The sequence below is a fragment of the Gymnogyps californianus genome, chromosome 3 (assembly GCF_018139145.2).
Source record: "Gymnogyps californianus isolate 813 chromosome 3, ASM1813914v2, whole genome shotgun sequence".
NCBI lineage: Eukaryota > Metazoa > Chordata > Aves > Accipitriformes > Cathartidae > Gymnogyps > Gymnogyps californianus.
Genome location: NC_059473.1, coordinates 115,685,519 through 115,711,774, shown reverse-complemented (window position 1 = coordinate 115,711,774; position 26,256 = coordinate 115,685,519). Strand labels below are relative to the sequence as shown.

Genomic DNA, 26,256 nt, shown 5'->3' with positions numbered 1-26,256 from the left:
GCAGTTCAGGTTGTAGCTGGTCTGGGTTCAGAGTAGTTAAAGTGGATGTTTCGAGTGGCAGCTGCTTCCTACCTTATACAGACACCAACACAAGGCTGCTAGAAAGCCAGTGGAGTGGTTTTGGTGGCAGTAGGTTGGTTGTGTCTGCTCTGAATGAGGCCGACTGTGACCAGCCAGGAAGGGAAAGGGGAAACCAGTTGTAGAACTGTGGAAAGAGATGCCATTGGGTAAGTTGGAACATGGGTAGACATCAGTGCACGTTGCTTCCAGTGGATGCAGCCTCTGTTTTCCTATACTTTGATGTTAACAGGGTAAATACTTTTCTACTATAACATGTAATACTCCTGATAGTTTTATACAGCACATTTGTGAATCGCGTTTTTCTTTCGTCTTCTCGTTACATGCATAACAATTACTTGTAATAATTTGTAGTGATCCTGTGATGTTTTTACAATTGGATCTGTCTTGCCCTTATTTGTTCCCAATTCATAGCTCCAGTTTTTATTCCTGACTGTACACTCTTACATTCTATGATAGTAAAGTTCATTTTCTCTATTAAATCAGTACTTTTCTTTTGTCTTTCTGAATAACAGTAGGGTTCTCACTTGAATTATTGGTGTTCCTGAGTCTGTCATAACATAGTCCTACTTTATATTGCAATATAAACATAAATTTAGATTTCAGTTTTTTAAATATGATGCCTGGTCCATTAAAAAAACCTTCTGTTAACATTTGTCAGTAGTGTCCATTGTTGGCTTCCCATTAGTCTATTACATATCTTAAAATACTTGTACTAATGTGTGTGTTTTGCCAGTTTAATTGTTTCCAATATAATATTGCACATTTGAATAACCTTCATAGGTCAGATCGGCTGCTTTTCCTTTACCTTGAATAGTTATTCCCAAACTATTGTTAAAGTCATGATAAGTGGTGCTGAGAGTGAGATGAACTATTTTTTCAATTAAAAACTTAATGGAGAAAATTAGGGGTGTCTTGGTGCAAGAGTTTTGGGAGCAATTAATGTAAAAAAAGGAACTTTTTCTGTCAAAAAAGTCAAGATGAACTGAAGATAAAATTCAAATGTATGTGTCATTTTCTGTGGGTTTTAATTTTTTTTAATGTTGATTATTTCTTCCTTTAGCTTTTAAAGCTTTGTTTCTTGTGAAGTCTTGTTAGTGGATTCCTTGTTGCTACAGTCAGTTTCTCTTTCCTTCTGGCTTTTTTGTACTCACTGTAGGTATTACATCCGCTGGTACTTGTCATAATAATTTCTGAGGTCACTTCAATAAAGTTTGCTTACAGTTTCAGTTAAGTTTTGTTTGCAGTACTAGCTCTTCAAGAGTTCTGGGGTGCAGACTGTTCTGTCTTTTGCCTTCGTCACACTTAGATTACATGAGTGAGTTTTCTTCTAGGTTATTTTGTTCTGTTTTCCACTCTATACTCTCTTTTTCTTAAATGTCCAAATGGTGTAGCGATGGAACTCATAGCCCTGACCTTTAGTTCGGACATTAATAATTACAACATCTAAATCTGGTGTTTTCCCTTCTTTCTAGAGAGAGATTTCAATGGAACAGCAGATTGAATGAATGCTAGTCTTCATATTTGGGTGATGGATGAATTCCAAGAGCATACAAGTGACTCTTTCCTGGTCTGTGTAATTTAAGCATAAAAACATGTTTATGTAGGAAACTGAAAGTAGCATAGCAAAAGGTATGTAACTGAGTCATGAAGCGTGTTTGCTCCTTGGTTTCTATGTGTATGGTATTAAACTACATAACATAAAATGGAAATGACAGATTCCCTGTAAATACTTAATGGACATAATAATAATAATCCAGTATTTGATCTGAAATCCCTGCCATACAGAATTATTGCAAGAATGTCAGATGGGAAGTTTATTGCATTTCTGCATTTGCTTTGAATTTTGTTCATTGCGCTTAATGGAAAGAGATGCATATTATTTTTTTTAATTCATCATTTAGATGCTGTGTCAAAGAAAATTAATGAGGAAATTACCAGACACTGTATTTTAGAAACCAGTCAATGAATATCTAGAATAGAAATTAAACACTCTTTGTAACGATGTAACAAATTTTAATGTCTGTGGTGTTTCGTATAATAAATGCTATTGTCTGTGATGCTCGGTAATATGAGCTATCTGACCTTTCATCAGTTGAAATCAGGCTATAGTTTGACCAGAATGTTAAGGTGACACAAGTAAAAGAAGCTGCTCAAAGAAACATCTGTTTCTCTACAATGACCCAAATGTACAGATCTGCATGGTGGAATAGTTGGGGAACTTATCTAATTTAAAAAGAAAAAAGTTTTTTCCTGCATTAATTTTCAGTAGAATCGGTGCCTTGAGACTGTTTATTATTCTGCTGCATAAAGAGCTGCTTGAACTCAGGGGGATGAGACAGAAACAGAAGAGGCAGAGGGAGGAAATACTGCTTCTCTCTGTTGCAGTGCTAGTTCTTATGACTAAAGTTGTAACTTAAGTCTTTGTTTCACTGAGTTCTCTGTAGATTCTTGAAGTTTATTAATCTTAAAACATTTAAAGAGAGAATGTGGAGCAAGACCCAAAGAGAAGTTCTGGGAGGGCCAGAGGGCTTTAACGAGGGGGCCTCATGAGGCCCTGAGGCTTTGCATTGCACAGCTGGAACTGCTGTGCTGATCCACCCGACTTTCTCTCTCTCTCGGATCGTGTTGTCTCCCCTGCAGGGCACAGGAGATCATGTTAGGAACTGTTAGGCTGACCTGTCTGCCTCCTCTCCTGGATCGTCCCATCTGTCCTGTGGGACAAGGAAGTGGTCATTCATTATCGTTAAATGTATCTGTGACTAGAAGTGTTCTGATGTGCAAGCCCCCAGTGTGTTTAGTCTCCACACAGTCAATTTGGTCTCAAACCGTCAACTTTGGACATGCAATGTCTCTAATACTGGTCATTCTTTCCTGCACTGCGCTGCACCCCATTTTTTTAAAATTATTACTTTTATTTATTTATTTTCATAAATAAACTCAGCCTACTCTTAGGCCATGTGTGATGCAGTGATGTTTATATAGCAGTGGATATTAATTGCATTTAATGCCTCTGAATTTTGCTTGAACTGGTAAGATGCATTTTAAGTTCATTGCCATCCTTCCTAGAAGGGAGCTCTAGATTAAATTCTAGTAAACAAAGTTGTCTGACTAGGAGAACATACTCCATTTCAGAAACTTTTTGATGTCAGAATACTATGCAGTTGATGTCAGTTTTAGCCTGTTTTGGACATTTGCCGGTAGGTGACTTAACTTAACTACTGGCAAATAAAAAGATTGTGCGTTGCCTTTGTATAAACAGGACCTTTCTTCTACTTTGGGAAAAAGTATGTGAACTTCCACGTTTTGTGTAGTGCTTTGGGACTGTAGGTATGAAGAATGTAATAATGTACTTCTGGGGGAATAAAAACCATGCCCTAAGGTCACAGTTACAGAAAATGTGAGATTTTGACTAATCTTGATGCCTGTTGTTTTGGTTTTATGTGACTTTAGTAGATCTTGTTACTTTTGCAAGATTCATTTCTGACCAGTCGTATTAGTGCAGGAAGTCTGTGCATTATTTATTCATTTGTAGAGCAAATATATACGTATGTTATCTATATAGAGAATAGTTATCCTTCATTAGTAAAATAACAGCAATTTGTTTACTGTGATCACATTACACTGCCTCACACAAGCAGGGTGGCTGCGTGCAAGAAACCACACAGGAACAATGCTATGAATCTAAATTTTCCTTTATTCTACTTTTATGTGTTCTGCATATTAATTTTCTAGGCATTTGTCAACCACATATAATTAATACATTTTCTTCTTGGCTGCGCAGCTCACTTTAATCAAACCTGCATTGATGCTGCTGATCATACTGTGATAGTTACGTACTTTTTACACCTGAATCTTCATTACTAACCAAAAACAATTGTAGCAAATATCCCAAAGTCTAATGTACCAAGGAAAACAGAATAAAGGTTGATTTTATTGTTAACCAACAAACAAATTCAGCTTGATTAGAATAATGAAGTTGTGTTTCTTTTGTTGTAATACAACTTCTTCATAGTAAGTTTAGGCTTAAATTCACTGAGATTTCAGTTCTGAAAAAGTATTTGTTGCAATGTTTGCTATGATCTTAATGTTTCTTTTAGCAAAGTAAACAAATTGGTATGTCGGTGCTATCATCTGTAGGTATGTTTTCATCTAGAAGACTGAAACGTAGAATCTTTCATTACTTTCATTTTTCAGTACTGATGGGTAAGAGAAAGGAAGAAAGTATTTCAAAGCCTGGATCCCATAAAAGGCAGAGACAAGAATACACAGATGAACATAGTGATGAGTCTAATGAAGAAGAAAATTCACAGTCGTCAGCTGATAGTAATTTCTCTTTACTGTCGGTAAGTTGTTTAAAAAGTTGGGGGGGGGAAGATAGAAGAAAAAGTTGATATAAAAAAGTTCTGTGCCTTTGGTTGATGTTGAAATAAATGTCTTGCATGTAGGCTTCAGTGGAACCAATATAAAAGAAATTAGAGGTAATATCTGTGATGAGGGCTTCTGCATGAGTTCATTCTTATGTTATTTCTTTTGGGTCACGTAGTTATAACAGTTGATCATAAAATAACAGTGTTCTAGTTTTATAGTATGAATACTACTGAAGCTGTCAAATAACCAAATAAAGGAAACAGATTTTGTTTGATAGAAGTATGGTATATTTGGTGTATGGTTGTAGTAAGAGCAGAGAAAATATTTAGAAAAGAAATTCTTTACTAAAAGAAGCACCAAATACTTGTTTGTTTTGCATAGCTGACACTTTCAAATGACTAAAAAAGAAAAATCTAGTTTGAAATGCATATTTTGATGGAAATGAAACTTGAAAACGGGAATACCTTTTCTTTTTGCTTTTCTGTAATAGTTGAATTCTAATTTGATGGAGGATTTTTAAAAAATAATTTCTGAGATTGCAATACTGTCTTGTGTATTTAGACTGGACATTAGGAAGCATTTCTTTACCAAGAAGATGGTCAAACACTGGAACTGGCTTCCTAGAGAGGTGGTTGATGTCCCAAGCCTGTCAGTGTTTAAGAGGCATTTGGACAATGCCCTTAATAACATGCTTTAACTTTTGGTCAGCCCTGAAGTGGTCAGGCAGTTGGACTAGATGACCGTTGTAGGTTCCTTCCAACTGAAATATTCTATTCTATAAGACGCCATGGTTGATTTTTGGTGTGCAGAAGCATTATTCCTCGCTTCATTTTCTTAAACAGCAGCTGTTCTGTGTCATTGGTTTGTTTATTTTTCCTGAGGACTTTGCTTTCTTAGAAAACATTGCTTTTCTGAAGCACTGGTGGTAAAACTAAAGTTTCCTGTCAAAACAATGTTACACCGGTTGAACAGTGGGCTGTCCCACTTTTAGTTTCATTTCCCCTGTCCTGCTCTAATTTAATTTCCCTCGTTCTAAGCTGTGCTAAGAATTCTCACAAATAGTATTATTCAAGTAACAAGAAAGTCTTTCTGTGATGCTCTTTATTACTGCTCTGACAACCATATAGAATCCATGATCTTAATCTTTTATATTTTATTAATTGTAAGTTAGTTCTGGGGAGAAGTGAAAGTTACTATGGGTGAGTGATCAGCTCTGGTAACTATTTTCCTCTTTATTACGTAACTGCTCTGTAGCAAGCAACTTTTCATAGTGTCATGAAACCCTTCTGATTTCCTTGTAGCTTGTAACCATTGATGTTTTATATCATGCTGTTGTTTGAATTCTCATTATATTTAAAATGATAAACTGTATCTCATTAAAATGCATGCATAACACCAGTTTCAATTGTTAATTCTTTAGACTGCAGGGGAAGTTGGGATAATTGAAAGTATCCAGCTGAAGAACTTTATGTGCCATTCAATGTTAGGGCCTTTTCAGTTTGGATCAAATCTCAATTTTGTTGTTGGAAACAATGGAAGTAAGTATTAATTGCATCATTTCTTTGTCAAAGAACACTTTTGTTAATAATTCAGAAGATGTAATTTTTATTTGAAAAAGAATTGCTAGTCGTCTTTTAAGAATGGAGACGGGTTCACTTTTGGACTTGGGAGCCACACAGGTCTATCCCAGTAGTTCAAGGCTGGTGAAAAAGTTAGGTCTTTAATTTGGAGATTTGCGAAAGAGAATGTGAATATAAATCTTTTCATAGCTAAATCATATATAAATTTATATTTAAACTAAATGTACTCATATGTGCATTATTAAATGCACGGTAATTGTCCAAGTATATGTCATGTACAAACTGTTAGAGGAGAAGGAAGTGATACTTATTTATGAAAGTTCACTTCTTTGGAGGGAGAATTTAAAAAATTAAACGTAAATTTTGAAAGAGAGCTTAAACCCTTTCAGATAGTTATCTAAATGGTAATGTGTGTTTGATTTCTTTTGTTGTATACATGTTTTCTGTATGCTTGTAAGGAAGGGGAGATTCTTTCCTCCTGAGATAGGGCATCTTGTTGAATGCAAATTGCTAAATAGAAGTAATGGAAGTTTGGCTCATGGTAATGGTGGTTTTTTATTTTAGGGAGAACCTTGGAAGTGGCGGATGTTTTTCTAGAGTTACTGCTATTTTATATGTTTGTTCAATAAAGACAGAATTTGGACTTTGAGTGCATGAATACGTAGGCAGTCAAACAAAAATCTGTAATATGGGTGAACTGGATAAAGAGTTACAAGAACTTCTTTTTTTAAAAAGTTCAATGCTTCTATTACAGGTGGAAAAAGTTCTGTATTAACTGCTCTTATTGTTGGACTTGGTGGAAAAGCCACTGCAACTAATAGAGGTTCCTCATTAAAAATGTTTGTACGAGATGGAGAGACGTAAGTAAGACTTTTTTAGTTTTAAGGTTGAACATGTTGTTTAGCCATTGTGATTCAGGTTAGCTGATCAGTTTTCTGTTCACCTTCATTTTGTGTGTTCTCTTATTGGATCTACCAGATTTGAATAAAAAGCATAACACTGAAGAGATCATATTTAAACAAAAAACCCTAAAACTACAAACAAAAACCACATTAGGAATTTTACCACTAATTTACCAGTAGTATACCATTATCTTTGAACTAGCTAACACAGTGATACGTCCTGCATATTGCCCAGTTCTTGTGTATTACTTCCACGATGTACTTGAATATCCTGCAGAAGAATAGAGTTCATTAGAAAAAATTCATAGGAAACTAGTTATCGTTGTTCTGTGAGCAGTGAGGTTAATTCTTTTTCTGGTGACATGAATGAATATACAATATAAAAATCGTGACATATAGGTGGATTATTAAACATGCAGGAAGTGGATTCATGCAAGAGTGGGGATAACATGCTTAGGGGAATCAATAAAAAGATAGGAGAGCAGGTTTAGAAGTTTACATTTACATAAAGCTGTAACTCAGAGCCCCAGGCTTTTCCTTTCAGAGGTGCTGGGAGTCAAATTGTTGGCAGTACCTGCCTTATGTATAGTAACTTAATGTTTCAGCATTCATTTGAGAAACAAAATCTGAATTCAGAACTGAAACCACACCTCATCTTTTCTAGAACACCTTAAGCATATTGCTATAGATTACTTTGGTTAGGGATGGCTGTAGAAGCTAAGCGACTTTTTGCTACAGAAGCCGCTTTGGGGACAGGAGAACAACCAAAAAGCAACTTGATTCTGCAGCCTAAAGATGGGGGCACTCAGATGGGAAAGGAAGGTGGGGGAAATGTGCACTCACAACTATTTGGTTTTGGCTCATGATTTATCTGAAGCATTGAAGGTGCAAACAAGTGAGTGTATGGCAGCCTTTCTGGCCATGTGTCTCTGATGCCGTTTTGGCTCGGACAACATAAATATATCTTGTTCTGATTGGTACTATGACTGACTTCCACTTGTGACCTGTACAAGACATGACAATTTTTGTGGAAAATTAGAATGTTCTGATTTTTTTTTTATTTTTTTTTTTTTTTAGATTTGGAACTATTTTTAGTTGTCTTTTTTATTATTTTTATTTTTTAGTTCTGCAGATATTTCCATAACATTGCGAAACCAAGGTAGAGATGCATTTAAACCAGAAGTGTATGGTGGCTCTATTATTGTGAATCAGCACATTAATCTGGATGGAAGCAGAAGTTATAGACTGAAAAGCAAATCTGGTTGGTGGTAGTTTGTTTTCTTCTCAGTCTTAGCTCTTTAAATGTTTTTATTGCTTTAAATGCCTGGATGTTAGTAAAGGATGATGTTTTTAATTTCATTCATCATTCGAGGATGATGATGATGTCCATTTTTTGTGCTTAACTTAGACTAAGAATATTTTAGCATTTCAAAAGCAGTTGTGTCAGGTTCTGCATGATGTGAGGTCATACAGTATTTGTCTTTATGAAAATCTGCTTGTGTGATGAGGCTGAACATAGTTTTTAGTCTTTTTGAGTTTTTATTAAATTTGCTGATTTACCTAAATTCTGGCACAGAGGGTTTATGAGGCAAGGAGGGACTTTAATTAGAAGTCTTTCTGTACAAATGCAAGTATTTCAGAAAGATTAAAAAACCCAACCAAACAGTGTTTCTCATTTAGGACTAAATCTATGTTACAAAAATACTAATCTCATTTTTTACATTTACTAGGAACCACTAGATTGAACAAAAGGCTAGGGCATTGTATGTCTCTCTACTTTGGACCTATAGGCATTTTTACTTTCTTTTTTTACCATTAGGGACCTTAATTTCTTCAAAGAAAGAGGAACTCGTAGGAATACTGGATCACTTTAATATACAGGTAATTGTTATAGTGTTTAAATTCTGCGCAATTTAAGACATCAGCATGTGATGTTATAATTCTTCAAATAAAAAGCAATGTTCCATTTCGTTAAATGGGAGAGGTTCACCTCTTCTGTATTCTTTCAAGATCAAATACAATGGCAAAAGAAAATTGAAATTTATATTTCTCATACAATGCAGAATAAGAGTCTGTGCCAGAGAGATAAGTATTTACTATCATCTGTGAGCCATGAGTCGTGTATCCCGTTAATGTAAGTCTTAGCATATGTAGGTTTCTTTCATACCTGGAGCTTTTTTTTTCCTGCTCATTATTTCAGTTTCTGCTGTTGCAGAAATTTGAGTATGTTTTTGCTGCTTAAATGATTAAGGAAAGATCAGGTAGTGCACATGAACTTTAAAATATTCAACATATTTAGCTTTTCAAGTAATATAAACTTCTGTTAGTATGTATTGATTTTATTTTGTGGAAACTTCTGTAAGAATATAGGGGGCAATTCATTGCATTTAATGCAATACTTTGGTCAATTAAATAATGAGAAATTGAACAGCACTGGATGAAATTGCTAATGCTGGTCTTGTTAAATAAATGGAAAAAACAGGCGCTGTCTTTCTACAAGTCAGTCTTTCTCCTGGAAACGATTAATTAGTTGTCCTTGTTGTGGTTCTAATTTGTACTTGATGGAGTTGGATTTTTTAAAGTTTTTGTTTGTTTGTTGTTGTTGTTTTTTAAAAAGGGGTGAGAGGAGTAGAAATCTTAATTTCTGGATCTGCTTCTCTCAGCTTGTTACTGAATTGCTGGGCATGGAACAGGGAGATGGTTTGTTCACTTTCGTGGATATGCAGTTATATGAGAACTTTTTTACTTAAAATGAAAAGAAAGTAATTTATTTTTACAGGTAGATAATCCTGTGTCTGTTTTAACCCAAGAGATGAGTAAGCACTTTTTGCAGTCTAAAAATGAAGGTGACAAGTACAAGGTAAGAAAAATCATGTAACATTTTGATTAAAAATTAAAATAGTGGTTTCAAATTTTTAGAGGTGGCATTTGGAGGGGAAAAAAAAAAAATCAGAATTCTTAATTTTAATGACCTGTTGTGGGTTAACTCAGGTAAGCAGCTAAGCACTACACAGCCACTCGCTCACTTCCCTTCCTTGCTGCCCACCACTTGGGATGGGAGAACAGGAAAGGAAGAGTAAAAGCAAGAAAATTTGTGGGTTGAGATAAGAATTATTTAAAAAATGAAGGAAAAACTGGGAAAAGAGAGAAAGAAAGCAAAAAAACCAAGATGCAAAGGCAATCACTCACCACCTCCCATGGGTAGACCGATGCCAGCTAGTTCCCGAGCAAGAGATGGCTAACCCCCCTAAACCCTCTCCTCTCCCTTTTTTATTGCTGAGCATGACTGTGCTGGTTTTGGCTGGGATAGAGCTAATTTTCTTCATAGTAGCTAGTGTGGGGCTATGTTTTGGATTTGTGCTGAGAACAGGGATGTTTTCGTTATTGCTGAGCAGTGCTTACACAGAGTCAAGGCCTTTTCTGCTTCTCACCCCACCCCATCAGCGAGTAGGCTGTGGGTGCACAAGAAGTTGGGAGGGGACACAGCTGGGACAGCTGACCCCAACTGACCAAAGGGATATGCCATACCATATCATATGGTATGATATACGTCATGCTCAGCAATGAAAAGCTGGGGGAAGAAGAAGGAAGGGGGAGATGTTCAGAGTGATGGCGTTTGTCTTCGCAAGTAACCATTATGCATGATGGAGCCCTGCTTTCCTGGAGATGGCTGAATACCTGCCTGCTGATGGGAAGCAGTGAATGAATTCCTTATTTTGCTTTGCTTGCATGCACAACTTTTGCTTTATGAAACTATTTTTATCTCAACCCATGAGTTTTCTCACTTTTACCCTTCTGATTCTCTCCCCCGTCCGACCGAGGGGAGAATGAGCGAGAGGCTGTGTGGTGCTTAGTTGCCAGCTGGGGTTAAACCATAACAATGATATTTTATGGGATGGAATATCTCTCTGGTTAGTTGGGGTCATCTACCTGATTGTCTCCCCTCCCAACCTCTTGCACACCCCACCAGTCTGTTCACTGGGAAGGCATAGTGAGAAACAGGAGGCCTTGATGCTATACAAACACTGTTCGGTGACAGCTAAAACATTAGTGTGTTATCAGCATTGTTTTGGTCACACATCTAAAATACAGCACCATAACAGTTGCTATGAAGAAACTTAACTCTATCCCAGCCAGACCCAGTACACTATCTGATTGTAGCAGTCATCCACTTGCAAAAACAATTTTTTTAAAGTTTTTTTTTTCTCTAAAGACATTGATAAATTTAAAAAAATCTTAGGACACTGCTGAGTTAGTTCATTATTCAGAAATACCCCACCAGTTATTTTACTTTGGGTATCGTTCACCATGCGTAAAGGTTGGGATGAATGGTCTTTCTATGGTAATTATTTATAGTTCACTTAGATAAGCTGCTGAATCTGACATCTGCATCTCTTTATTCCTTTTTAGTTTTTTATGAAGGCAACTCAGCTGGAACAAATGAAAGAAGATTATTCATCTATTATGAAAACTAAAGAAAATACATGTATTCAGATAGAACAAGGAGTAGAGGTATGTAAAAGTGAAAGTAATTATTAGTACAGATCTGAGCACTGAAATAACTAGGAGTTAAACTACATAGTTTTGATTTGTTTAGGTCTCAGTGACATTAAATTTAAAAAAAAGAAATCTTGCCAAGATTTCATATTTTATCACAGCTTTTTGCACTCACGATTGAACTTCTCTTTCTTTTTTTTTTTAAGCGTCTTCAAGAACTTAAGGAGCTTTATTCTGAAAAAAAGGAACGTTACAAAAGCATTGGGTTTGTAAATGACATGCGAAATCATCTTGAAGATTTGAAACATAAAATGGCGTGGGCAGTGGTAAATGTCTTGTTAAAATATGTTTCCTCATATGAAACGTACTTTAAATTATTCCCAATCTGCTGCAGACATTCTAATATATGCTAATATATGCTTCTATTTAGGTAGGTGAGATGGAAAAAGAAATACAGCCAATCAAAGAAGGCATCAGAGCCGAAGAAGGAAATACAGAGAAGTTTGTTCACAAGCTAGAAGAATGCCGGGTACATATATGGTTTAAACCATAAGTCACTTTAGTTTGGCTCCTTGACTTAAGAATAAAAATAGTATTTAAACTATGATTGTCCTTTAGCTTGTAAGCTATTGAAACTGGCCATCTTAGCTTTTCACAAGCAGCTAAGAACATTCCCATTTATACACTTTTTCACCATCTAAAACTTAACAGTAGCATTTGCATTCCACATTTCATTGGATAATAATAGTAGGACATTTTGTTTTCTGATGTTTAGTAGGGGTATGTGTGTGTGGTTTTCATGCTGATACTTTTGTTTCGGGTGAGGGTTGTATTATTTTGACTGGGAATTTGAGATGACTAGCATTGCATGTACCAGTGAACAGTAATTTAAACTGTTTTATTGTTGAGAGTACTTACTTGATGCCTCTTTCTGTAACGTTGGAGCCTCTTTCAGAGATCTGTCATATAGGTTTCCTTGGGTATCATTGCCTGTAGAAAAGATCAGTGTCTGATTTCAGGAGACATCTGGAAATTTAATGGACTCTCTGGATGGTACTTAAGACTTCTGTAGGTAGCACAAAAGAATAATCTTGCCAAACATTCAGATTCACGTATGGAATATATTTTTTGCAGAGCAACACTAGACATCATTATTTTGAACTTTTCAGTCTATTAAAACTCCTTCTCCAAACTTTCTGAATTGGCACTCATTTTTCATTGATTTTTTTTTTTTAATGTAAAACAAATACATACTTCTTTTTTTTTTTAAACAATTGAGACATTTTTAGTTCATGGCTGAACATGTCTGTGTAGTGTTGAAGGAACATTGTCCAGATACTGGTTTCACTTCTTTCCATATCATGGTACTTGGCCTTATTGTATCAAGAGTCCTGTGTTTGAGTAAACCTTGAGTTAGAAAAGAACGTTGCTGTTTACTTCACAGATTTGGTAGTCTGTTGGTTTCCTGAGTATGTTCCTTTATTAATTTTCATCTTAGCATATATTTGGTGGCAATGACTTGCTTTTTTTTTTTTTTAACAAAAAAAAAAGCAAATGAGACATGTAGGATGGATTCTTTTGAGAGATATTTCTTCTGTAGCATTAAGAGGTTTTGAAGAAAATTTTGCTTCCTTACTACTTGTGTATCATTCTCTTTTTGCACCAAAGGTAAAAGTGAATGAAGCAGAAGAAAAGTACAAAACAATACAAGAGAAGTTAATAACAATAAGTGAAGAAGCACAAGCCCTACATCCTCAGTGTATTTCTTTGAAGGCTGATGTGCAGGCAAGAAGAAAAGCAGTCAATGAAGCTGAGGTAGGCAAAAAGAACTTTCAAAGTTCATACCAACTTAAAGCTTTAATCTTGTCCATGCTCTACCCATATGTACTTCACCAGCTGTGTCTAGGTTTCCTGAAACCTATAGGTACAATTTCCTGCCTGACTTGCAAGTAGTTTCTGTTCGGGGGCCATGGCGTTTATGTCTTTACACAGGTGTTAAGCAGTGTTAAGCTTAGGTCAAAATAAATATGGTTCAAGTTAACTGTGTTATTCTTTCTTTTTCACACTCTTGAAATTCAAGTTGTGTTTGTCTGTTTTGATGCAGTTCAGTGTTTATTTACTCAAAACTGTAGTTCTTTTTGAAATTATTTCTTGCTTCTATTTATTAAACTACTGTATCCTTCATAGGTGCTTTATAATCGTTTCAAAACTGAGTTAAAACGTCTGGGAAAAGACGATGAACAGCTACGTAAACGAATTGAAGAACTGAAAAGCAGGTAAATACAGATATAGTGATTATGGTGTATGTTTTTTAAGGTATAGGTATGCAGGGAGCAAGCTCTTCTGATTAATGAGAAAATCTGCAGTAACAGAAGATATTTACTTAAACTTTAGCAGGGTCCGGTTAAATATTTAAATATTTCTGATCCTGCTTCTTCACATACTAAGATTTTGACTAGAAGGTGATGAGGTAATTTGGCAGAAAAAAAGCTTTTCTTTTTTGTTGGTGATAATATACATTTAATAGCTTCCATGGTGTTGCAAAACAAATACACCTTAAACTAAATGTAATGGGAATGTAACTGGGGAGTTGTGTGATGCAAATTAAAAAAAAAAAAAACCAACCCAAATTGGTATTTATGCTTTGTAGATCTTGTAAATGCACAGAATCTTAAATATAACTTTATCATGCATAAATCTTTTGTATGATACAGATAATAAAACAAAGTTCATGTCATAAATCATCAGTGTGGTTTTAAAATATTGAAGTATGATCTTTTCTAGTGCTAATCAGGTTTCAGAGCCTGAAAAATTGGAAAGACAAAGGAAAATCGCACACTTAAGGGAACAGTTAAAGGCATTCCATGATGAAGAAATAATGATTGGTCAACAGGTGGATCAGTTTCAGCAGGCTATATATAAGTGTGAGGAAGAACATGCTAGACTTAGGTAAGTTATGCTTTTTGAATGTAACTGTTTTCCTTTGTTCCAGGTTATAAGAGGTCCCTTCTTATGTACCTGCATTCCCTGAGGTATTAGGCTTCTGTTTCTATTTTTCTTTTTTTTTTTTTTCCTAGTTTATCTTAGGACTTTCTAAACTTTTGTCTTAGGCACAACATGACTTAATTTAGAAACTTTTGAAAAATTGAGAAAACTGTTTTGTGAAAGGTATTACTAATTTAAAGCTTGATACAAATCTATATTGTCAGTTTAATGCCCTTCTTTCTTCCTCCCACCATCTGTCCCTTATTCTCTTATCATCCTACGGGCAAACTGTGATTTAAATTTTTTCATGTTGTTTAATACACTAGCACATCCTGATATGATGTCACAAGATGTATGACACAATATAAGGAAATAGATACACTTAGGGATAATTATTGTATCTATAGTTAAAGGCAGATTTATAGAGACTTTGAAGCAAGTGGTTCAAATACCAATTTAGCCCATACCCAAGCTAGAAAAATAAAGCACTCTTTGGCTTTGATTTGGAAACCTGAACTTGAACAATGATTACTGGAGGGGATTATGGCAATGTTGTCACTTATTGTCTTAAGAGATTTGAGAATTGTTGCTTACTGCACTTGATGTATTAGTTTAAACGTGTTTTATCAATTATTGTAACCAACAGTTACTTTGTGTTCTGTTGAAGACCTTTGTAGAAGACAGTGAAATTGAAGCATATAGTTAGAAATAAAATAAATTTATTATAAATTGTTAGAGCTAAAGTCTTGTAAAACTGTTGCAAAGTAGTATTTTTCTTTCTTGCTTTTTTGTCTCATGTTTCTTGAAACTATAAAAATATTGTTGCATGTGTGTAGCTAGCTGTACATTGAAGTATTGAGGTCTTGATACACTGTCCTACTAGCACTTAAAAAATGAGACTTTATAATTATTTTAATCAAATTCAGGCTTCATAAGCTGTTGCTACTGAAAAAAATTCTGTTCTCTTAGGAGAGAAGACTGTGATGCGAAACAAGCACTGGATGCCAAGCAGAAACAGCTGAGAGAGCTGAAAGATAGTAAAACAAATACGTTGAAAAGGTTTGGACCACATATACCAGCATTTCTTGAAGCAGTTGAAACAGCCTATAGGCAAGGGCACTTCAAACACAAACCTGTCGGACCTTTAGGTAAGAATGACTGCTGAAAAAGACATATTTCCTCATGAGATTTATTGCATGGCTGCTAATGTAACCAGTGATCTTTTAGAAAAACTATTTGTTCTTTAAGGAGCTTCAGATATATCTTTCTTATGTACTTCCTGGACTAAAGGTTTTATCCTGGTAGGTTATCTTTTGCTTCTGTCCTTTTTATCACATGAACTAGATGTTAAGGTATAATGGTAAACTGTCAATGCACCCCTCTGACTCCCCCACACCTCATAAGGCTACTGTGCTTTGGCTGCTTGTTCCTTGGTGGATAGCACTGTCTAGCTCTTGGACAGATTTTGTTCAAAATGTCCAGTGGCTGACTTGTGGGCTTGTCAAACTTGAGATGTTTTGCATGGAGCAACTCAGACAGAACCAATTGAGATTTTCTTGGAAAGTTTGGTTTCATTAGTTTTTTGACCAGTTCTGGCAGTGACTGCTATTTTCAATTTATGAATGGGAGTATAATGGCTTCAGCATATTCTGGAAGTGTAAGCATAAAGGCCAAGTACTTAAGTACTTGGCATTTACTGCAGGGTAAGAACGTGCAAACACACGTACTACTGAAGACAGGCGATATAATGGAAATCTTCATGTTTGTTTAACTTGCAGCATAGTTGTTCCTCTGCCTTCACCCTTAAAGCATTACATTGTTGATAAGCAGTCTTTGCCTTGATATACTCCTGCTGAGCTGCCATAAAATTGGTACCTTAATGGAAGTTAGTAGTGACCTGTCAAAGATCTTAGAAGAAAATGTAGGCCTCAGAATATGTATAGGTGTCTCTATAGGAAGAGAAATTATACATCTGTGTTCTCAGGGGAGCTTGTCTGTTGTGGAGTTTTTTACCTTTTAGTTAACTCCCCCCCCCCCCCCCCCCCCCCCCCCCCCCCCCCCCCCCCCCCCCCCCCCCGTAAGAAAGGTTTATTTTAGATTCTTAAAATAACCCATAACACAACAAAACAAAAACCTTGAGTGGTAAAAATACACTACTGGATGTTTTGTTATGGAACACAGCTCCTAAAGCCTTGTCTCTTATGTTTATTTAGGTGCTTTCATTCATCCAAAAGATGCTGAACTGACCTTGGCTGTTGAATCTTGTTTAAAGAGCCTAGTTCAGGCATTTTGCTGTGATAATCATAGTGATGAAAGAAGTCTTCAGCTACTGATGTCAAAATATTATCCACATGGATTTAGACCTCAAATAATTGTAAATAAATTTCAGAGTAAAGTTTATGATGTTAGACACAGGTAAGTTATGTTTTGAATTTTATTGCTTAGCCTTGATGGTTCAAATTATTATTAGTTGAAAAGAACTATTTGTAACTTTTTTTTCTTTTAAAGAATCTCATGTGACCTTTATGAATGGTGTTTTTTCTTCTTTTCTTCAGAGGAGTTCATCATCCAGAATTCCCATCAGTTCTCACAGCACTGGAAATAGATCATGCAGTGGTTGCCAATTGCTTGATTGATGTGCGCGGTATAGAGACAATCCTGCTGATTAAAGTAAGGCTCTACACTCCCTGTTGGTCTTTAAAGAAAAGCATTTTCTCTTTGTATGGAGCATATACGATACCTTCACTGATAGTGTCTGTAATGGACAAAAGAGATAGGGAAAGATTCCGCCCAGAGAAGAGGTGAGGACCCTGATGGCTCAGCTGACCCCGACTGTATCAGTTACCAGTGTTATAGTGCAGTACACACACACGTATGTAACCACTGGAGGGTTCCCAGTAAGGCCCTCTTGGCATTCAATAAACTGTCAGCAAACACTATTTTCTATCATGGGCGAGACAGAGTAAACTGACATCCCATAGTGGATTTAGATACTGGGATTTATTCAAGAATCAGCAAGGTTAGAGCTTTTTACTCTTAGTTCCACAAACTTACTTGTTTCCCTGTACCCCCCAACACTACCTTCATACGTCTCAACTTCTGTCCCCAGCAGGGAGATCACTGCTGGTCAGGGAAGGTCAGGCAGAAAATCTTATTAGTTCCTGCTGTGCCACTGCTCACAAGTAGCTGTTTGGGCTGTTCCTGGCCAAGGTACCTGGGCATTCCCTGGAATTTGTCTCTACAGATCTCTTCCCATGTGTTTCCAGAATCTTCCCTGTTTGTTTCTGGGATGTTCACCACCGCCTTTCTGGGCCTCTAAGTGGTCTAGTTTCCCAGTCTAAATAGTCCATGTGTGTGTGATCAGCCTCCTAACTGCTGTCTCTGTCTCATGTCTCTTTATTAATTGGTGGGTTCAGGATGGTTTTGTGTAGTCTGGGTGTTACCAAAATTTGCAGCCAGCCCCTACCAGTTGTACCTAGCAACTGGCAGCTAAGTACCAGTTGTAGCTGTAGCAGGCTTGTGCTTGGGAGTTCAAAAGTTTCCTTTCGAATATTCAACCACCCACTCTTACATTAAATTATCAGCTGCGTGTTAGCATTCACAGCCTAATTTATTTTTCACCTACCACAACAACCAGAGCCCTTTTGGACTACGCAGTGTTAAAGTATTTGAGATGAGAGAGTACAAAGAAACATGGTTGTGGATAGTCTGGTAAAATAAAAAAATAGCAATAATCAGTTATTAAGTAGGATTTGAATGAGGTGACTAGCAACTGGCATTGAATTAAGATTACATACTATTTTGATAACAATCTATGTTTTGATGACCATAAAAACATGTTAATGAACTTTTTTCTGCCACTATATGATTACTGATCTTAATTGATTTTTGATTTTCTGTTACTACTGAAGATATCAGCTCCTGCAGATAAGATTACAGATAAAATGTTCAAAGATAAAAATAAGATGTATATATTTTTATTTAAAGCAAGCAGGGTATTCTCTAAGCAGCAGAACTAACGATGCTTACTTTTTGTGGATTTTGTTTTTCTCCAAAACCACTTGTCCCAGTTTGTCCTCTGACATTCTTACTGGAAAAGAGGCATTTTATGCTCTGTCTAGTGCAGAGCTGACTGACTGTTTATTACGTGTGGCTGTTACTGAATGGGATACGTAACAGCTGAACTTCCTAGGCTTTTCTTATGGCAGGAATGCTAGTTTTGTGCTTCCCCCTCTGCCTTACCTAACCACTGATTTTTCATAATGTTACTATCTTTGAGCCCTACCTGAACAATTTCAACTGAATCTGAAAGAAGTTGAACAGGTATTGTGTGGAAGAAATGATACTTCTGAATGGATAACACGATTGCCTCGGACAAAGGCGCTTGTGACCACTTAGGCTGGCACTGGCAATGTTTTTACCAGCATGTTTCCCCAAACTTTAATTGAATATTGTTTGACGTACTTCACAGCTTGCTTTGGAAGATTGTTTCCTGTATGTGTATTCCACTTTCAATAATTAAATATACCTGTGACCTTTTGGTTAGTGATTTTTTTCCCATTGCAAATTATAAGGGACTGATTAGACTACAGAACTTACAATGCAGATAAATTTGTAATAGAATAAAAGAAATTGGCAGCTAAACTAAGTGGGTGGTTTTTGAGAACGTGAATGTCTTATTCAACTAAGAAAAGCAGATTCTTGACATTATAGACTTTTTTTCACATTGTTTCATTACTGTATTTCTTATTTTTCATTAGGAATTGAAATTATTTCTGGGTGAGAACTTCTAGACAAGTTTTAAATTGATATCTTTAATTATGGTTGCTTTTCTATTGGTATGATAAGGCCATTGTATTTTTCAGAGTAGCCGTAAAGCTCGTGAAGTAATGCAGTTTAATCGGCCCCCAAAAAATTGTAGAGAAGCTTTCACTGCTGAAGGTGATCAAGTATTTGAAAGACGGTATTACTCTTCTGATTACCTCAGACCCAAGTTCCTCAGCAAAGATGTTGAAGCAGAAATAAGGTTAGCATCTTGTAATGTTGTATTTGTAAAAAGTGCACTTGTTGACATGAATAGTGGCATTGCATATTTGTCTATTTGCATATACACTACTCTCCAGTCTCTCCGTTTTCTTTCCGAGATTTATGCTTCCTTCTGAAAATTCTGGAAAACCTCTTTATTTCAATGCCTTTCTGCGATAGGTACAAACCTGAGTTGTACCTAGGTATTTTTCAGTTTGTGGCATGTAAATCTTGCCCAGCAAGTAGGGATTTGCTGGGCTGAATACTCCAGGAAATCTAGCTACCTTCCTTTTTATTTTACGCTTGCTGAAAAAAAGTATGGAGTCAAAGCTGTTTCTTTAAAATTCTAATACCTGAACAGTGGTATCGTAGTTTACTGCAAAGGAAGCTTGATTATTCAAACCAAAGTTACCTTGGCACACGTAGTCCTACTGGTTTCAGAACTTTGCATCTGTGTTTTCTCAGGCTTTTGACTTCATTTATGGTAGGTATCTCTGATAAACTTGACTTCCCTCTCCCTACATTTTACTTTTTAGGTTTTTTTTTTTTCTCATTACTTTCAAAATGGTAGTTTAAAAAGCCAAACATATTTCAAAGTTTACAAACTTGAACTGTCACCAAGCAAATTGGTGACAATAGAAGACTTTTATTTTGAGGCTCAGATTATATTAAAGACATATTAAGTAAATATTTTAATTTTAGTATTAATAGCTGATAGTGTAGACTGAATTGAATGTTAAAAATTTATTTCTGTAAACTCAAAAAATTTAAATATGTCAGTTAACTGTACTTTGTTCGTGTCAGTATATAAGGAACTTCACTCAAAGATTATCTTAACTTTCAAAGCGTTACAGGCATTTCATTACCAATATTGCTATGGGGGAATGATGTAAGCCAGTTAAAAAGGAAAAATGTCTTCCTACCCGCCCCGCCTTCAGAACTTAGCCTAAAGCTATGACACATTTATCTGGAGTAGTATATGCAATTTATTAAACACTGATTCTGGGATCAGACTTAATCAGTCCATTTCATGCATCTATAACAAAAGTTGGATTAAACACTTGTATTACGTGGGGTTTTGTTTGTTTTTTTTTAACTGTAATATTAGTAAAGCTTCCCCTTTCTTTTGCAGGGGTGAAAGACATTATCAAAGTTTTGCCATCTATAAATAGTGATAAAAAATAGCTTTGTTTTGCATTTCAAATAGTTTTACCACAAACTGAAAGAATTATGGGAAATCTCTGGACATGACCTCCTTTGTAGAAGGAAAAGTATGAGACTATATAAACTAATTTTTTCACATCTCTGTTAATGTCTTTTCTCTCTAACTGGAAGTGTTTTATCCTAGTCAAAGTATTTGTTTTCTCTCAAGATGCAGTAGTATTTTAGAAGTAACACCACTGTTTAGTTCAAACATTGGCCTGTTTGCGAAAATTGCTAACAGAGATTACAGGTGGTTCAGATTACACGAATGGTTTATCCGCTAGGCATAGACTAGGACCATCAAGCAGTTATCTGCTGGTTATCAACTATGAGTTCTGCTGTAGAGCTTTGGTGTTTCTTTATTGATCATTAAAACCATCCAATGCATAATAAACTTAAGATTTTTTTGTTTGTTTGTTTGTTTAGGGGAGTACATTTTTACCCTTTGTCTTGTCATGCATTTAGTTTTTATTTGTGTATTTCTGTGTGTGTGTGTAATAAATAATATCTGTGTAATATATAATATCTCAATATCACTTTGTTTATAAAGTCACTTGGAGAAAGAAATTGAAAACAAAAAGGCACAGTTGACAGCATCTCAGCAACGTTTACATTCCATTGAAAATGAGATTAGGCAGAATGAAGCTCATCTTCGTGGTCATCGACAACACCAAAAAGAACTACAGGTAAATATAGGTACAGTGTTAGTTTTCAGAAACTGGTCAGTCTTTCCCTATTTCGTTTTGACTGCTGCAATATATTTTGAGTGGATGATAGTTTTTAATGTTTATCCTTATTTTTGTTGTTTGCTTTCATGTTGTTTACTTTTGTAGTATGCTTTCATCATTTAGGACAGAACGATAGAGGCCACATCAATCCTAGCATATGCTGTTGTTTCTGTATGGTATCTTTTTTTTTTTTCTCTCTTGTGCTAAATCTCACAAATTTCTACTGCTTATTTTGACACAACTAGGAAGTTGTTGCAGTATTTGATGCAAGCTTTTCCCTGCTTCCCCCTCCTTTATTTCTGTTGAGCCTTGCCTTTTCATTCCCAGAATCTTGTTTCTTTTCATGCTCTTAATTTATATTCTTAACCTATTTTAGTACGCTGAATATTTCACCTTTAAGTTTTCTTAATTTTAATTTCTTTATAAACCATTTTACAACTATTAGTCGTCTTTCTTTGTTTTCCAGTACTTCTAGATAGTATATATATTTGTGGTGGCCAGTGATGTTACAGTTGGACAGTGTAAGATAATACATACTATATAAGATTATATTCAGTAAATTACAAATAAGAACCAGCAAAAAACCTGGCACGTGGACTCAAATTGCTGAAGATAAATATTTGAAGGAAAAATAAAATATATTTTATTCAATTGTCATGTTGAATGGAAATACAATAATAACTTGATTTAAAGTGCATGTGACTTTCAGAACAAGTTATATCTTATAAAAATGGATTCCATAGGTAAGTGGGAAGAGTTCTGTCTTTTGTAGGCACTAATGAAACTGAAAGACCGAATATCTTGCTTTCTGTGTTGACTTAAATGAACAAACGTGAACTTTTCTCTTTAGATAAGCTTAGGAATATTTATTTTCTTTTTCTTTTCAGATAAAAGTAAGAACAACAAATGCAGAAATAGCGGATCTTGAAAATATGGAAGAACATCAGTCAGTGGACATCCGTACCTTAGTAAGAATAGATTATCAAATTATGTCTAATAAGGATATGAAATAATGTCTTTTAATGTTGGCAGTGTTTTGCAATAAGCAAGTACTGTAGATTTTCAACTAGTGTACAAGTTGGATAAATAGTGAAGAATGTAACACTTTACAGAATGTCTACAATTATGGCAATGGCATGATCTTATTTATTTTTGGTGAGGTTTTGTTTCGGGTTTTTTTCTTCTTTTTTTCTTCTTTGTTTCTTGTACTACTGCCCTTTTTCAAACCAATAGCACTGCAGGTTTATGGAAGGCAAGGTGGTCTTGTAAAGGGATATTCCATGCATTTGCTTTCCTCATTCCAGACCCGCAGTACTGTAAAACTCTGGTTAGGGAGAAGTGGCACTGTAGATTTGGACGTCAGAAGTGGCATCATCAAAACATAGGTAAAGGCCACTCTGGAGCATAATTAATGCCACAGCACTGCTGCTCTGCCCTGAACCCCCAGTTTCTTGCTTTGCTGTAGCTTCACCACACAGAAGTTTTAAAGTTCATATATCGCCCTAGGGAAGGATCAGGGTAGTATGATGATTCCTTCAAAGTTCTTATCCATGTGTTCTTAGAATGTGCGTATAGTAGTTTAAGAAGAGAAAAAATGTGTGATATTCTATTGTGATTTGTATGTTGGTGGCCATGAATTTCAACTGCTACTCTGTAATAAGCTAATGTATAAATGGCCAAGATTTAAATTCTGAGAATCGTGTTGATAGTTGTTAGTAATAATCCTGACGACAGTTGTTTCAGTTAAATTCCATGCCAGTTTTCCCACTATTTTATCTGGGATCAATGACAGGCTCAGTTGCCCAGAATTTTTTTTTTTTGTCACTTCTGATGTTGGCACAAGCTCACAATTTTTCGGTAGTCTGTCTTTCAGTGTGTGTGCACACGCGTGCATGTAAGTAAACATTTCAAAATTTACTCAAAAAGGGATCAGTACAGATTCTGTAAGCTCTTGTAGGGTTTCTCTTTTCCAGATAATCTAGTTCTGTTGGTTTTAAAAAAAGTATAGTCTTTGTCCTTTTGGTGAGATGGAAAAATAGGCTATTACCTTTTTGTAGGAGAATATCTTCCTGTTTAAAAACTTTTGGACACTTGCTTTTTCAACATCAACATTTCTACTGTTGCCTTCTGATAACGGTCTTATGCAACTGGTAGATTTATATATTTGCTTCTCCTTATTCCTTTCTTGGATTTTTGTTGGTTTTCTGTTTTCTGCACTTTCTGACCACTACTATGGATTAATTGCTGTTCTTTCACTTGGTATTTGTCTTTCATTGCTGCCTTGATTTCGCAATTGTTTGATCGTGAAAAAGAATCTTAGCAATACAAGGTTTCATTTACGTATTTTTCCCAGGTTTTGGAATATTTGTCTTTTTGAATCAGAAAGTACGTATGATGATAATTCATTACGAATGGTATAATTTCCTAGGGAACAGTGATGATCCACTTATTCTTCCTGTATTCTTTTGTATACTGGATGTATATACTCTGTCACAGATCCAGAGGGAAGTTACCTTGTTCTTTTGTTTAAAAAAATTACTGTAGTAAAATATTAGCATGGCTAAGTCTTCACAAAATCCTAGCCCCTTTAGTCGTTTCATCACAACTCCCAAATAAAGTCCCTTTAATTTTCAGTCAGATAATTAGGAAATTCCACTTTTTATTTTGCAGTTTGATTTAGTGGTCTCCTACAAGATCAGTCAGTCTCTTCTTTTGGGCTTTAGTGACAACTACATTGAGCTGCTTGTATTCTTATTAGAGTTACAGAGTATTGCATGTAATCGTGTACCCTGATAGTGATAATAAAGTAAAAAGCTGTACAGTAATTTGCAAATGTATGTCTCCTTTTATTATTCTTCATTTTAATATGTTTTGACAGGAAGATGAAGCTGAAGAAAATAAGGGTAAGATGGAATCGGTAAAAAAAGACATGCAGCAACAAAGCAGAAAAATGGAAGAACTGAAAAATATTCTTCAGATAGCTGAAAAAAAATTTGAAGAAATGAAAGAAAAAATTCATCAAGTAGAAGAAATTGCTGGTCCAATTAAGGTAGCAATAATTTCATATTGTATTTTTAATTCGTTCCCTTTGTGTGGCAAGGGGAATGAGGTTAAAAGGAGGCAGGAGAAAAGAGTATGCTCCTTCCTGATACGTTTAAGGTCTACCAATGAAAATGGAAACAGAGCATTCCATCTAGAGCATGTCAAGAAATAAGCCTGGCGATATTTTGAAGGTGATGTTGATTGTTAAGTGTAGTTGCTATAGTGTTTTATGTTTAAAGAGGGTTTGTTTCCAGGTGTTTTTAGTCATGGACTGAAAAGGAAGGAAAAATAGTTTCCTTGACTTTCCTTTTTAGTGCATCACATTTGTTGTTTTGGCTTATTTGTTTGTTTCTGATAAGGCCTGGCTAAGAGTGTTCATAACTGTTCAGTTTTCAAAATAACATTTGAAGTTCTATATGAAATGGTTGTTATTCTATAAAGTTGCATAATCACAGAAGGTACCAATACATAGTTTTAATTATTCAAGACTACAGAAGACACCTGGAAATAGCAGAGAAGTAGCAAGACTTAAGATAAATAGCAGAGTGGTGACATACAAAATTTCATACTGGCAAATGGAAGGCAATCTCATGTCGCCAAGAAGAATTAATGGTTTGAAAATGGGAAACAGAAATAAGAGTCCAGCATGTCTACAGTATTGTAAACTTGTAGAAGGATGGAATGAGGAAAAAACTTAGAAAGATCACTATAGGAATCTCTTATATGCCTCACTTAAACTGTCTATTGCTATGTAGTCAGCCCAAATTAAAAAAGCAAGAACAAACAAAAAGAGGAAGGAAACAGGTAAGGAAAACCACTGATAAATATGTTAGTTATAATGTATCTAATATAGAAATTCTAAAGATATGTTCTGTTTAAAAAGAACCACTGTGTAAGGAAAGAGAATAGATTTATTCAGAATATTAGAACATTATTGCTCATTATTAAGAGTACTAAACACAATAGAGGGCAACTCTTAAATTCCTGAAAGGATTTTGAATTAGATGTACTGCTATGTGTTCTACAGTTGTTTAATGAACTGTTCACATACAGCAAGTTGTGGCTTTAAGGCAGGATTAGAAAAAGGTAAGAGCATCCATTATTGTTGGTGATGGTTGGTTTTCTTGTTTGTGTCCTGGTTTTGGCTAGGATAGAGTTAATTTTCTTCCTAGTAGCTGGTATCCTGGGATGTTTTGGATTTAGTAGGAGAATAATGTTGATAACACACTGATGTTTTCAGTTGTTGCTAAGTAGTGTTTATACCAAGTCAAGGATTTTTCAGCTTCTCCTGCCCAGCCAGCAAGAAGGCTGGAGGGGCACAAGAAGCTGGGAGGGGACACCGCCAGGACAGCTGACCTGAACTGGCCAAAGGGATATTCCATACCATATGACGTCATGCCCAGTATATCAGCTGGGGGGAGTTGGCTGGGAGGGGCAGATCGCTGCTTGGGAACTAACTGGGCATTGGTCGATGAGTGGTGAGCAATTGCATTGTGCATCGCTTGTTTTGTATAGTGAAATTCCTTTAGTATTATTATTGTCATATTATTATTATTATGATTATCATTGTTTTTCCTTCCTTTCTGTCCTATTAAACTGTCTTTATCTCAGCCCATGAGGGTTTTACTTTTTTTCTATTCTCTCCCCCATCCCACTGGGTGGGGAGTGAGCCAGCGGCTGCGTGGTGCTTAGTTGCCAGCTGGGGTTAAACCACGACAGTTTGTTATTTTGGTTTTGGTTTTTTTGGGGTGTTTTTTTTTGTTGTTTTTGTTTGGTTTGGGTTTGGTTTTTATTTTTGTTTTTTAAGATAAGCCATCTAGCTGACAGGGATGAGGAAGAAAATTG

General features: G+C 35.6%; 1 protein-coding gene across 2 annotated transcripts in view; it reads left to right on the top strand.

Annotated features, from left to right (window-relative positions):
- Window positions 1-26,256, top strand: part of SMC6 (structural maintenance of chromosomes 6) — a 38,535-nt gene that overhangs the window by 1,121 nt on the left and 11,158 nt on the right. For both annotated transcript variants that reach the window (XM_050894169.1, XM_050894170.1), the window contains exons 2-21: window positions 1,554-1,710; window positions 4,276-4,424; window positions 5,870-5,987; window positions 6,784-6,889; window positions 8,056-8,192; window positions 8,751-8,812; window positions 9,711-9,791; window positions 11,342-11,443; window positions 11,635-11,754; window positions 11,859-11,957; window positions 13,097-13,243; window positions 13,616-13,704; window positions 14,213-14,377; window positions 15,383-15,561; window positions 16,627-16,828; window positions 16,969-17,083; window positions 19,279-19,439; window positions 21,192-21,327; window positions 22,257-22,337; window positions 24,248-24,418. In XM_050894169.1, coding sequence (XP_050750126.1) covers window positions 4,281-4,424; window positions 5,870-5,987; window positions 6,784-6,889; window positions 8,056-8,192; window positions 8,751-8,812; window positions 9,711-9,791; window positions 11,342-11,443; window positions 11,635-11,754; window positions 11,859-11,957; window positions 13,097-13,243; window positions 13,616-13,704; window positions 14,213-14,377; window positions 15,383-15,561; window positions 16,627-16,828; window positions 16,969-17,083; window positions 19,279-19,439; window positions 21,192-21,327; window positions 22,257-22,337; window positions 24,248-24,418 — 2,415 coding nt within the window. In that variant the 5' untranslated portion in view covers window positions 1,554-1,710; window positions 4,276-4,280. The remainder of the gene's footprint in view (window positions 1-1,553; window positions 1,711-4,275; window positions 4,425-5,869; window positions 5,988-6,783; window positions 6,890-8,055; window positions 8,193-8,750; window positions 8,813-9,710; window positions 9,792-11,341; window positions 11,444-11,634; window positions 11,755-11,858; window positions 11,958-13,096; window positions 13,244-13,615; window positions 13,705-14,212; window positions 14,378-15,382; window positions 15,562-16,626; window positions 16,829-16,968; window positions 17,084-19,278; window positions 19,440-21,191; window positions 21,328-22,256; window positions 22,338-24,247; window positions 24,419-26,256) is intronic.